This window comes from Lutra lutra, chromosome 7 (genome assembly GCF_902655055.1).
Source record: "Lutra lutra chromosome 7, mLutLut1.2, whole genome shotgun sequence".
Classification (NCBI taxonomy): domain Eukaryota; kingdom Metazoa; phylum Chordata; class Mammalia; order Carnivora; family Mustelidae; genus Lutra; species Lutra lutra.
Window position 1 is genome coordinate 130,251,999 of NC_062284.1, and position 13,793 is coordinate 130,265,791.

Genomic DNA, 13,793 nt, shown 5'->3' on the forward strand with positions numbered 1-13,793 from the left:
CTCCCTCATGCTCTCTCTCACTGTCTCGCTCTCAAATAAATAAATAAAATCTTTAAAAAAAAAAAAAAAGCTCAAGCTTCAGAATGCAACTTCAAACTTTGTACTGCCACTGCCTTTCTCAGTAATGCCCTGGGGTCTCAATTAGTTGACCGTGGTGAACCTCAGTTTCCCCATTTGTAAAAGAAGGACAAAGACCCCCTACTATGTGGGTCAATCCTATCCTAAGGATTAGGAACTGAGAATGGCAAAGTCAGGTTCCTAAGAAGATTCCAGAGGGGTCATCTTGTGAGGGCCCCTGGGGAGAGATGCTACCTCAAGAGAGGCCCCTGCTCTGATGGGGACTTTCCAACATGGGCGTCCATTCTCCCATCACCTCCCGCAGGAAATCTGCCCGTCTGGAGGGTTTTTTTCCCCCGGGGGGTGAGGCTGAGCCACTGCTCTGTGCGCCTGGCTGGGCATGTCCGCCACTGCTGGGTCTGTGCATTTCACCCAGCTCTGCGGCGACCCAAAGCCCTGTCTCCTCTCCACCCACCCCTCTGGGCCCTGCTGCCCACTCCACATTTCCACCATGCCGAAAACTGTCTTCCGGTGCCCACACGCTCCAGATTCTCTCTTCCGGGCCTTGGCACAGGCTGATCCTCTTCCTTGAACGCTCTTCCCCCACATCCTAGTCTGCCTAGCAACCCCTCCTCCCACATTCCTAGAGTTGGATTAGATGTTCCCTCCTCCAGGAAGCCTTCCTGAGTGCTCAGGCTGGCTGGGGCCCCTTCTTCCACGCTCCTGCAAGGTGCCCTGGCGTCGGGGTACCCAGCTCAGAGCAGACATCGGTGGCGCTGCATCCACACTGGAGGCAGGGCTGTGGGCGAGCGCTCGGGACGCTCCAGGCTGAGCCACGGCAAGGGAGCCAACAGGCCAGCCTGCCGGGCCCCCTCGTTCTGACTTGGCCTCGTTTCTTCACCCGCTGAGGGGCTCGCTCGTGCAGCGCTGCTGCTGCCTTACCCTTCAGTGCAGGCCTCCGATCGCTCCTGCCGCTCTGGGCGCGCCGCTCGGCCTGGCATCTCTGCCCTTGGAGGCAGCCTTCGGTCCTGAGGCCGAGCCCCAGCACGTCCCTGTGTCTATATGACTGATCTCGCTGTGGCTGGGCCCGCCCTGACCTTTCTCTTCCTCTTTGAGTTCCTTTTAGAGAATGTCTGGCCTCTTCTGTCTTCCCATCCCTTCAGCCACGGCCATGGCAGCAGTTTCACCTGGGCCAAGTCCTGCTGGGTCAGGGGATGGAGCCCGGGCCCTCCCCCCACAGTCCCCGGGGTGGGCACTAAATGCCGGCGCCCCCCCCCCACTGCGGCTGTAGTAGCCCACTCCTGCAGGCCCCCCCCACCTGTCCCCCAGGGGGAAGGCAGTGACTCACAAGGGAGGTGGGCGTGGAGGAGGTGCTGCTCGGCTCCATGTCGAACACGGTCTCCATCTCCTCCTCGGGCTGCAGCAGTGGGGGAGAGATGTGGAGGGTCACGGAATGGGGGTGTCCACCCTCTGCTCCCTCCCTCCCCAGATCTGCACCTGGGCCTCTGGCTCCCCTGGCGCTCAACGCCGTCTTCTGTTTTCCCAGACCTGCAGAGAGAGGCCCGGGATGCTGGTGGCCCTTTGGAATGTTCCATCCCCAAGAACCACACTGGGGGGAAGTAAGGAGAGGTGGGGCTGGGATTCAAATAGGAGCCTGCTTGGACTCTCGGAAAGGCCTTGACTTCAACTGTCTCCTCTTTCCTCCCCTGGGTTCCCTTCTCTCTGGGACCGGTCCGACGTCACGGTCTAGAGCCCCTGCTGTCTCCCTTCTCTAGAGTGGACCCGTGGGCCACCAAACTGCATGGCATTGTTGGATGGGGAAGACAGAGCTGGAGGCATTGTCCACTCTAGTTCATTATGGCTCTCGAGCCAGGGATGGAAGCGGGGCCGGACAGAGAGGGCCGTGGGGGTCTGAGCCCAGGGTCACCAGACACAATGCCACTCAAAGTAAAAGGATCCTCTTCCAAGAGGCTCCCTCCTTTGACTCAGCAGGATACCAGAACTTTAAATTAACTTCCTTCCTTTTCTTTATGTACCTTCATTTTAAAAAGACACAATTTATTATTATAGACAGAAAACCCGCATTCGTTGACATAAGCAGAAATAATAGATAAATGTGAACCAAGCGAAAAATGGGTAACCGTGAAAAATTAAAAAAAAAAAAGTTTTAGTCCCCAGAAATCATTCTAGCACGGCCACAGAGACATGCCACGTTGGGAAGTGCCCACGGAGGGCACACAGCATTGTCGGCATGGATCTCAGCAGCAGGGCAGGGACTGTCTCCCTTCTCTAACTATGGGGCCAGGCTCCGCTGGCTAAGAGCCAAAGGAATCATGGGGCCCCGAGAGCCAGGCCTCAAGTTCAATAGCCTGGGCTTCCTGAAAGTGTGATAACTACCCCCCCCTTCCCCAGGGCATCGTCCTTCTCCACAGCCACCCCCCCCCCCACCCCATCTTCTCTGCCTCAAGCATCCACCGGTGCTCACAGCTCCGTGGCTGGACAGGCTTGCACCAAAGGAGAGAAGTGCCAGCTGCCCGCTATTTGGAGGAGGTGCTGGGCAGGGAGGGGAGGAGAGGAGGAGAGGACAGCTGTCTTTTAAATCTCCCCACTGGGCGAGGGGGACGGTGCCTGGGCCATGCAAGGGAACCTTTCATGTCTGGTGCCCTGGGTACACAGGTCAGGAGGTAGCCTAGAGCCGTGGCTCAGTGTGAGGGGGCAGGGGGCAGCAAGGACGCATGGAGGAAAGGAAGGGTAACTCACCTCATAGTCAGATACCCCCTGGAGCTTCCCCAGAAGGGTGCTAAGGAAAGCGATGACCATGGAAAAGATGAGCGTGGACAGGGAGAAGAAGGTGATGGTGTGGAGTGTACCTGCCGAGGAGAAGAACAGGTTTGGTGCTTGAGGCCCAGAGCCGTGGGCAGAAGTCTGCCAGCAGAGATGCCGGGTCGCATGGGGCCCCCCTCAGCACCTCTGTGGGGGCTCTGAGTCCAAGGCAGAGAGGCCCCTGCCCCAGTCCTCCTCCTAGCAACTGCAGTCAATGCACCTGACAGTGACCTCGTCCCTTGTGCTATGGGACCAGTTTGGAATTTGGCGTCTTATGGATTCTGTGACAGAATTTAATTGCCTTAAGTATCCAGTCCACTCAAGTGTCCAGGAAATGCGTCCTTCTCAACCTGTCAGTTTACATACGTCGTCTCAGATCACAGTTCTGGGCAGTCACTCCAGGTCACTCATTCGTGCTGCTGCCCCCAAACACGGCCTCTGAGCCACGCTGGTCCCTGCGAGCTCCCGCACAGCCCTCACCTGTGCTAGTGGCACTGAAGAGCTATCCAGAATTCAAGTCACTTACACGTCGCTCGGGGACATTTGGTGACCTTTTTATGATGCCAGTTTTCTACTGAGGTAAAGATTAAAGGTCAGTCTTTACCGTCAGAGGCTAGCCCATAAGGACGCTTGCTGCTCGTTGTGTTTCTGTAAGAGCAAAAATGGCCAAGAGCTTCGGGATCCCACCACGGAGAGCTGATGGAAGCGGGTGTAATTCGCTCAAGGCCTGTGCTCACACGGGATGTCGGTAACACCGGAAATCCCACAGAACGCTATGGTGAGGGAAGAGACTCAGGATACACAACGGGACGCTATGACGGGGAAATGACGGTTTTGAAAATTAAGAATAGACAGGGGCGCCTGGGTGGCTCAGTGGGTTAAGCCTCTGCCTTTAACTCAGGTCGTGATCTCAGGGTCCTGGGATCGAGCCCCGCATCAGGCTCTCTGCTCAGCAGGGAGCCTGCTTCCTCCCCTCTCTCTGCCTGCTTCTCTGCCTACTTGTGATCTCTCTCTGTCAAATAAATAAATAAAATCTTAAAAAAAAAAAAGAAAATTAAGAAAAGACCAGTAAGCTCTCTCCTGCTCCGGCCTCTCCCCTAGGCTGTGCGCACAGAGTGAGGTCTGAGAGCGACAGACGGCAGGCTTGGGGGTGAAGACGGGGCTTTCAGATCTCGATAATAAACATATATGGTCTTTTATACTTAGGAGGAAAACGATTTTTAAAAAACTGAGGTTCGGGGGCGTCTGGGTGGCTCAGTGGGTTAAGCCGCTGCCTTCGGCTCAGGTCATGATCTCAGAGTCCGGGGATCAAGCCCCGCATCAGGCTCTCTGCTCAGCAGGGAGCCTGCTTCCTCCTCTCTCTCTTGTCTGCCTCTCTGCCTGCTTGTGATCTCTCTGTCAAATAAATAAATAAAATCTAAAAAAAAAAAAAAAAAAAAAAAACAAAAACCAAAACCTGAGGTTCGCTAGATGGCAGGGGAAGGCTAGGGGGTTAAGAAACGGGGAGACGGCGACAGATGGAGGGTGAACAGAAGTGGAGGCGAGTGGAGCGGTTTCCAGCTGCCGCCGTGACAGCAGACGAACAAAATACGGTTTCCCTTCTCCGCTCCACTGAGGAGCTCAAGGTGCAGGGTCCCTGAGGAAAGGTGGGTGTGGGGACAAGGCAGGAGGCGGCGCGGTGGCAGAGAGGTTAGTGCGAGCCTCTTCCCTCAGAGGGGACTGCTCACGTGTGGTCTATGGGGACAGAGACAGCAGCTCAGTGTGGCCAAGAGCAGGGTCTGCCACTGGGGCAGACCCCGAATCCTCCTCCAGGTTTTAGGCAATCTGGAAGACCTGGCGTCTCACAGGATCCCGGGTGGGGCGGGGGGGGATGTCACCAGAATCGGGCCCTACAGCTAATATTATATTCCTGCCCGCCCTGAGTTAGAACGAAGGAAAGTGGTGCTTCCTGCTTGGAGGGTCCTCAACCCATGTGCACACCATCTGGACCGCGCTGGTCCGCGCCCTCCCCTCGGCTGCAGAGGTCTGCAGGGACTGAGGTCCGACCCCTAACTGAGGCCTGGAGGAGCCACCGGGGACGGGGGCTGCAGCCGTGAGCAGGCTTGCTCGTCCGGGGCCTTCTCTGCTTGCCCCGAGCACAGGTGCTGCCCAGGGCCTCCTGCGGCAGCGGGAAGCGGGTGGGGGCAGGAAGGCCTTTGGGCCTGGTACCCACCTAACCGCAGGACGGAGAAGAAGAGCATCCAGAACAGCCCCAGGAGCGGTGCGAAAATGGCCTGGTAGACGGCAGCCATGTGGATCTGCTCGTTGAGCTTGGTAGGCGCATAGGAGTAGTACATGTTGTAGCGGTCGGTGACATGCTTCATGCACAGGTAGAGCAGCCCTGCGGGGCGGGGGGCAGGGGCGCGGGGTGGGGGGCACACGCGCTCAGCCGCTGCTTCCACGGCCGGGCCCCCCGGGCCACAGAAGCCAGATTCAGGTCTGTCTGGGCAGCGAGGGCCACGCATGGGCTGTGGGAGCCCCGTGGTGCTGACCTCCGGGACCCCCCTTTCCCTTGAGCCCCCCCCGGAGTCTATTCCACCCGCTGGGTGAAGGGTCACTCTGTCACCGAACGTCATGTGTGAGCGGCTGTCCCACCTCCCCTGACCCGCCCTGGCCCCTCCCTGCTCTGCTCACAGTCTGTCCCCAGCCTTCTCATGCTCTGAGGTTGGGGGGCTCAACCCCTCCTCCCGGCCTGAGGGTGCGCAGCTCTGGGGGTGCCCGAGGGGAGACTCACCAAAAGGGACGATGATAGGGCAGGTGATGCTGTAGGCGATCACCACGCTGAAGACGTTCATCATCCACGCGTACTCGCGCCCGTACTGGAAGTCGATGGCCTGGCTCTGGGGCGGGGGGTGGGGGTCACTGGAGGCGGCCTGGTTCCCTTGGCTCGGCTCCATCTGCAGCTCCTTGTCTACCCCAGGGGAGCTACCCGGTGGCTCAGGTCTGGAGGCGGGCTCCCTGCCAACCCCAGCCCACCTGGCCTCTCACCTTGGGTCCCTCACCGCCCTGGTAGGCTCCCATCATGACCCCCCCACCCAGGGAAAGGCTGTGTGTGGGCATGAGCCCAGCCCCCACCTTTCTGATGTGGACTCTCTCTGGCTCCGACCTGGAGAAGAAGAGGCGGGTGCTATACAGGAAGAGGGACCCCAGGCGCAACAGCTCCATGCCTGTGCCCAGCAGAGCCGCCGTGATCACATAGTTGACGAAGAAGGCGCCATTGTCTGGCAGGAACACACACCTGGTCGTGTGGACGGTGGAAGAGGGCATAGAAGCCGGAGGGAGAAGGAAAGGGCCGGGACATTGGGAGAGGGGTGGAGGGTGGGGATGGAGATGGGTGGGGTAGAGGGTGGGGATGGAGGGGGGAGGGGTGGAGAGGTGGGGGTAGAGATGGGGAGGAGGTGGTAATGGTGAGGCAATGGAGGGTAGGGGTAGGGGTAGTGATGGGGAGAGGGGCAGAAGGTGAGAGTGGAGATGGGAAAAGTAAGCTTTGTATACACGTGCCCCCAGCCCAGTTTAGGTTAATGCACACCCTTCTGAGCAAGGATGGGGCTGGTCTACATCAAGTGTGGGTGTACTGGGAAACACACTCTGGCTTAATCTAAAGTAGGGGTGCGGACCAGGACCCACAGACCCCAGAGAGTCCGTGGGGAGAAGCTTGGGGGTCTGTGACCTTGAATGTGAACAAATGAAAAAAACACGTGTCTTGACATTCACGAGCCTCTAACTGTAATGCACCACCTCTTTCTACTAAGAACATGGGCAGAGCACCTGGGTGGCTCAGTGGGTTAAGCCTCTGCCTTCAGTTCAGGTCATGAACCCAGGGTCCTGGGATTGAGCCCTGCATCGGGCTCTCTGCTCAGCAGGGAGCCTGCTTCCCTTCCTCTCTCTCTGCCTGCTTCTCTGCCTACTTGTGATCTGTCAAATAAATAAATAAAATCTTAAAAAAAAAAAAGAACATGGGCAACAAACCACAACAATGTCAACTATGGCTGTGACCCAGTCACCAGTTGAAATCAGATATTTTCTGGGGGCGCCTGGGTGGCTCAGTTGGTTAAGTGTCTGCCTTCAGCTCAGGTCATGATTCCAGGGTTTTGGGATCCAGCCCCACATTGCATCGGGCTCCCTGCCCAGCAGGGAGCCTGCTTCTCTTCTCCCTTTCTCCACGGCTCCTGCTCTCTCTTTATCTCTCTCTCTCTCAAATAAATAAATAAAATCTTAAAGATATTTTCATAGCCCAGTACAGTTGGTAGCGATATCTGATACCCTTGCACTTACCATCACTTCAAAATGATGGTAGTTATGAAACACGCAGCTAAATTAGACACGTTAACTTTACATGATGGAAATGTTCCTGCCCTCAGGTGTGCACTTGACACAGCTGGCCAGCTTCAGCTAGGAGTCACTCAGTCACCTGAGTGGGTGGCCATGCTGCCTGTTCTCACACTGGTGACCCAGGCATCTCTGTCACCTGTCATGTGTCCCCATCTACATAATTCCGTCAGCTTCTTTGAAAGGAGAAATCTGTGAGCTCCCTGAATACACTTCAGAACGCCTTCAAAACCTATTCTTTCCTGATGGCATCAAAGTTGAGTCATGGACTTATAACTCTTTTCTCTCTCAAACATGAACTGCAGCGAAGTTACTGACCCAGCCGAAGATGAACTCATTTCTCTTAAAAAAAAAAAAAAAAAAAAAAGAGTCCAGCTACCTGGGTGGCTCAGTGGGTTAAGCCTCTGCCTTCGGCTCAGGTCATGGTCTCAGGGTCCTGGGATTGGGCCCCACATCGGGCTCTCTGCTCAGCAGGGAGCCTGCTTCCTCCTCTCTCTCTGCCTGCCTCTCTGCCTACTTGTGATCTCTGTCTGTCAAATAAATAAATAAAATCTTAAAAAAAAAAAGAGTCCAACGTAACATAATTATGTAGAGTTAAACTGCAGAAATCTTAGAGAATTCTGGTCCTTGCCCTATAAAGCCAGCTGTGAAAGCCTGCGTGTCATTTGCACCACTACATCTTTGAAAACTGGAATTTGCCATATTTGTAACCTGAAAACAAGACAAAATCAAAATTGGCTGGATGTCCAACATGACATGTGTGTGCCTTCGTCAAAGATCCCGCCTCCCACCCAACGGAATGTTCTGCTGGCTAAGCAGTCTCGGCGTTCATGCTGATGCTTCTAAAACAATAAAATGTAACTTTGGCTCGCAGGTATGTAAAATGCATTGTCCTCTTATTAAATGTGCTAGTAAGGATTTTATTACAAGTGTACTTTTAAAAATATTTTGAGGGGCGCCTGGGTGGCTCAGTGGGTTAAGCCTCTATCTTCAGCTCAGGTCATGATCTCACGGTCCCGGAATCGAGCCCCCGCATCGGGCTCTCTGCTCAGCGGGGAGCCTGCTTCCCTCCCTTTCTCTCTCTGCCTGCCTCTCTGCCTGTTTGTGATCTTTCTCTGTCAAATGAATAAATAAAATCTTTAAAAAAAAATGTTGATAATTTTGCGGCATAATTGGTTTTCTTTGTAAAGCAGGTATTCTGTGCACTTAAAGACATCGATTCAGAGTAAACCGGCAAAATCTGAATAAGCCCCGTGGGGTGTATAATGTCAGTTTCCTGGTTGTGATTCGGTGCCTTAGTTATGCAAGTTACCGGAGGGGGAGCTGGATGAAAGGTACACAGACAGTGTGGGGGCAATTTCCTACAAATTTACTATTATTTACAAAACTTCATTCGGAGAAGAGATCCTTGGGCTTTCCCAGATTGCCAAATGGGTCCCAGGCCCGGGAAAGGTTAAGAGGTTCCTTCGTGACAGTCTTTGTGTACATCCACCTCTACCAGTGTGAGCAAATGAAGGAGACACGTGTCTACCTGGCGTGGGCCCACGGGAGCCCCAGGGGACATGGGGGCACGCCTGGGGCACGTGCTCTTGTACTCACTGGAACCTGATGGACGCCTGCTCCAGGTAGTAGATGTCAAAGAGCCACCGGAAAAAGACATCCAAACTAGAAGCAAGAACAAGGTAGGCCCTTGAGTTAAGGTATCTGTGAGCTGAGTCTTGGGGTTCAGTCTCTCTTGGCCTGGCTTGCTTCCCTCTGTCCTCCCTGACTCAATCCCTAGAGACTCTGGCATTCTAGTGTTCCAGCTGGTCAGCCCATACTGCCTCTCCACCTTCTTCATGCTGGGCCATCCCTGCCCGAACCCTCAGGCCTCTCATCTCAAAGCTGCCTCTTCCAGCAAACTTTCACCAGTCATTTTCCCCACAGTGTTCTCTCCCTCTTTTGGATTTCCAGCACACTCGGCCTGCGTTTTTCCCACCTTGGGCTGTCAAGGTTAGCTGATAGGCACGCCTTGTTGCCCCCACTGGATGATAAGCTCTTTGAAGGCAGATTTCATGGCTGACCCCTTAAAGTTCACCAGGCTCATGCTAGGCTCAGTGACTGTCACTTGAGGAATAGATTTGTAGTGAGGTATCTGGTATCTGAGAGAGGAGGTTCCAACTCTAGGGAGAGCCTGTCTGAGGGGGGAGGGATGCTTGGAGGGGAGGTACCTGGTCAGTCCCATAGAAGGCAGAATAATCACCATGAACACCAGAAAGATGTAACACTTGTTCACGATGATCAGATTCTGGCTTGATCTATAAGGGAACAAAGAAACAGGTGATAAGAACCAGAGGCCTAATAACTACAGAATGCATGGAATGACAGAGACGGCTACTGGCCACGAAAATGGGTTGGACAGCGCCTACCAATGCCAACCCCACAGATCGCTGGGAGCTGGGCGGCCACTGGGAGCAGCAGCACCAACCAGTCAGGTCAGCCTTGGGCACGGGACGGGCAGGAAGGGCACACAGGTGCTGCGTGCTTGGTGTCTTTGCCAGAGGGACATTACCACTGATGCCCAGGATCCCTGTAGGGTCTCAGTAATCCACATAAGCCATGTCCTTGGCCAGAGAAAAGACCAGTAAGGGTTTCTGTTAGGACCAACCTCATGGCTTACTGCCTGGTCGATTGGCAGGAACTTCTGGTGCAGGAAATCACTTTCAAAACCCACACAGCCTTCAGGCGAAAGAGGTTCACCTGTCCCAGGATGTGGTAAATACTTTCCACTCAATTGGCTGCCACCATAGAACGGGGAAGGCCAACCAGCCATTAGGGCTAAAGCTTCCATCGTTTAAAATGTGGGTGCCAGGGGCGCCTGGGTGGCTCAGTCCACTGAGCATCTGCCTTCAGCTTAGGTCATGATCCTGGGGTCCTGAGAGAGTCCTGCATCTGGAGCCTGCTTCTCCCTCTGCCCCTCCCCCTGCTCACACTCTCTCTCTCAAAAAAATAAAATCTTTAAATAAAATGTGGCTGCTACATGGGCTACATGGGTCTGTAGTCAGGTTGAGTTCATGGGCTCCTCTGTGACGTTCTTCTGCTCTCTCCTCCTCACCCTGGGCGTCCTGCCTGCAGTTCTGAGCTGCCTATCTCTGCTCACAGCTCCCTCCCTTCAGTGTGTAGCTGGGGGCTGAGGGAGCAGCCCAAGGGGCACATGCCTGAGACAGCAGCCCCATCTCAGCATTCCTGAAGCCAGAGACCCAGAGACAACTCAGTCCCCTCTTTCAAAAAAAAAAAAAAATACACACACACACACACACACACACACACACACACACACACACGTATATATGTATGTATATGTATACATCTTGGTCTTTTGGGATAGTTTTGGGCATCGAAGCCATCCCACGTCAGTTCGATTCCTTAGGCCGGACGGGAGACCCCAACACCAGGTTGGTGGAAGAGTGGGCAGGGGAAGGGGCTGGGGCTGGGCCAAAGAGCAGGCAGGGAGAGGAGGTCCCCACCTCACCTGGTCCAGTGGGCCTCTAGGAAGGCAGAAAAGTAGACAATCAAAGGCAATATCACTGTAAATGCCCAGAGCATCAGGGAGGGGAAGAACTGGGTTATGACCGGGCTCTGTGGGGAGCAGAGAAGGGAGGAGAGACATCAGTGTGAGCTGCGACCCTTCCCCTTCCAGGCCACCCCTGCTTCTCCTACACCTCCCGCCTCTTCTCCCCAAGCTTAGTCCCACAGCAGGTTTGGTTTCCCTGAGGCTGTGCAGTGGACGTGGCCTTCTTCGTCAACCTTGCTGGCCAGGGGTCTGCTTGGCTGGGGTGGGCAGAGGCTGGCACCTCAAGGCCAAGCAGTGCCCTCAAGGGGCATGGGGTCTTCTCTGCTGAGGTCCCTGCAATGGCAGCCTGGGCTTTCTCTGGGGACTTCGCCCTCAGGCCAGAGCCAGCTGCTGCCACTGACATCTCACAGCTCAGAGAGAAGACAGCCCCTTCAACGTGATGTGGTGTGAAAGGTGGCAGAGAGCGGGGGAGCTGTGGTGCCCCCTGGGGCCTGCTGTGAAGCTGACAAGGGGGGGTCAGAAGCAAGTAGCAGAGGTGGTGTGGCTTGACTGTGCGTGTGTGTGCGCGTGCGTGCATGTGTGTGTCGGAGATGCGGATGGGGATAATATGGAAGAGGAAGCCTTCCAGGCCCGTTATGACAGCCTGGAGGCTTATAGGATTTGGAAATGGGCCAGCCCAGCTCCTCTGCAGCCCCCTGTCAGGGAGAGGCTGCCTTTAACTTCAGGGCTGGCTCCCCTAGGCCCAGCGTTCCCAGCCCGGAGGGGTTGTGTCTGGAAGTGAGGGAGATGGACCCCCAGCTCTAGAGACAGTGGGGAGAACAGAGCTGTCACACTGGCCATCACCCTCTGCTGCACCCTTTGTACCCCCAGCTGGCCTCAGCTGGGACCCAGTCTAAAGAAGCCCTCCAAGCCCCCTCTGGCCTAGACTACCCATATCCCCCCACCTCTCCCCAGAGCATGCCTGCGACCCCCACCCCTGCTCTCCTTCCTCTCCAGCTCCAGTCCCTCAGATGGGCAATGCCCTGCACATTCACGCCTTTAGAACAAAGTACAGCCACCATGGACACCGCCGCCACCCCTGCCATGTTGGTGGTGCATGGGAGCCGTGTTCCAGGGGGGCCCCCCATCCCATCCTCGCCTGAGTCCTTCTCTCATCTCCCTGGGGCCCCCACGCCTGGCCCGAGCAGAGGCGGCACCTGCAGCTTCTCAATGGGGCGGGTGACGTTGTACATGTCGATGGTGTTGATGATGATGGCAGGCGTGGTGAGGAAGAAGAAGAGGAAGAAGAGGAAGGTGTTGATTGCGATAAAGCGGGCCCACCAATGGAAGCGGCGGACGGACAGGTGTTTCCTGGGGGGAGGGATGGAGGAAGGAGACATGCTTAGGACCTTGGGTCCCAGCCCTTCAATGGGGCCCATGTGGGGGTTCCTGCATGTCAGTGGGAGACCCAGGCTGCCCTGGTCTAACTGAGCCCCTGGGGACAACCAGACCTGCATGCACACTGGGCCCTGGGTCTTCACCCTCATTCACAACCTTTGTCAAGGCCCTAGTGGTGGGCTGGGTTTGGGGGTCGGCCGAGGCTGCAGTGCTCAGGAAGGACCAGCCCCATAGGAGAACAGGCCCCCCATTCCTTTCCCACCCTGTTCCCTTCTTCAGTCTCAGAGGAGCTGAAAGGAGAGGAGGGGGGCAGCGGGGGCTTACCAAATGATGTCTTTAGGGTGCGGGGCCAGGGCGACCCTCCAGCGGTAGGATTTGACAATGGTGCTCACAGAGGACTGCTGGGGGGGCACGCCACAATGGATGTACTTGTAATCTTCTCGGATGCTATGGAGACGGGGGGAGGAGACAGAGGTCTGGGGCTGAGGACGACAGGCTTAGGAGGGGTCTCATGCTGGGGTCCTACAGATGGCCCCACTTCCTGGGGATTCTCAAAGCCTCGAGTATGCCTCCCAGGGCCTTAGAGGTGGGCAGCTCCCAGAGCCTAGTCCCTGGAGGAAAGGGGCAGCAGCAGGAGGGACTTCCCAGGGCCGGGGGCGGGGGGGGGCGGGCGGGGGAGGTTTCAACATTGTTCTCAGTTAAAGTCTTTTCCACTTGACAGCAGGGACAGCACAAAGACATGCACTTTGTTGAGGCTGCTGTGGGAAGTACTAATTTCAGCCTCATCTTAGTATTAATAGCTACCAACTGAGTTCTTTTTGTGTGCGACACTGTGCTAATGGGCTATGAAGATAATTCCAATCGAAAAGACTACTAAATTTAGGTGCCTGAAGACACAACCAAAGAGGGGCAGGTGCTGGCACTGGAGACTTTGGTCTTCTAATTCAAATTTCTGTGATTAAAATTCCTATTTCTGTAATTAAACCTCAGACCCTTCCTACTGGGTGACAGTGTCTCAGAACGGAAACAGTAGTGGAGCGCCTGGGTGGCTCAGTCAGTTAAGCGTCTGCCTTTGGTTCAGGTCATGATCCCAGGGTCTTGGGATCAAGCCCCACATTGGGTTCCCTGCTCAGCAGGGAGCCTGCTTCTCCTTTTGCCTCTTCTCGTGCTTTCCCTCTCTTTCTCAAGTAAATAAATAAAATCTTTTAAAAAAGAAAAGAAACAGTATTGTCTTACATCGGTATATTGTTTTATATAACATATATACTAAAGGAAACACGTATCCCTTCTTAATCCTCTGTGGGGTGGACAGGGAAGATATAAGTAAACAAACTGGACAGACAAGAAATTGGAGAGTATAAGTGACTTGCAAAATTGCACAGAATTGTATTTGACTAAATTCTAGGCTATTCCACTGTTCCTTTGTACAATGTGGGTGGGTGAGGACAAAGTGTTATGTATGGTCAGACTCCCTCAGAGAGAGGAAGGCCTCCACAATCCTCAAAGGACGAGGCCTGGGTTCTCATCTATTTGACCCTATCCTAAGGATCCTTCCAGAACATTCCCAAGTGTACTGAATCGACTCCTTATCAAGGTAGAGCTGCCAGAGTCTGGG

At 55.0% G+C, this 13,793-nt stretch overlaps 1 protein-coding gene across 4 annotated transcripts in view; it reads right to left on the minus strand.

Annotated features, from left to right (window-relative positions):
* Positions 1–13,793, minus strand: part of TMEM63C (transmembrane protein 63C) — a 72,702-nt gene that overhangs the window by 4,553 nt on the left and 54,356 nt on the right. For 3 of the 4 annotated variants that reach the window (XM_047738805.1, XM_047738807.1, XM_047738806.1), the window contains exons 15-24: positions 12,503–12,625; positions 11,998–12,151; positions 10,760–10,866; positions 9,459–9,545; positions 8,848–8,913; positions 5,995–6,157; positions 5,654–5,759; positions 5,093–5,260; positions 2,818–2,927; positions 1,406–1,474 (exon numbers count right to left, since the gene is read on the minus strand). In XM_047738805.1, coding sequence (XP_047594761.1) covers positions 1,406–1,474; positions 2,818–2,927; positions 5,093–5,260; positions 5,654–5,759; positions 5,995–6,157; positions 8,848–8,913; positions 9,459–9,545; positions 10,760–10,866; positions 11,998–12,151; positions 12,503–12,625 — 1,153 coding nt within the window. Of the gene's footprint in view, positions 1–1,405; positions 1,475–1,554; positions 1,606–2,817; positions 2,928–5,092; positions 5,261–5,653; positions 5,760–5,994; positions 6,158–8,847; positions 8,914–9,458; positions 9,546–10,759; positions 10,867–11,997; positions 12,152–12,502; positions 12,626–13,793 lie in introns of all 4 variants that reach the window. The other variant, XR_007128882.1, reaches the window with a different exon arrangement.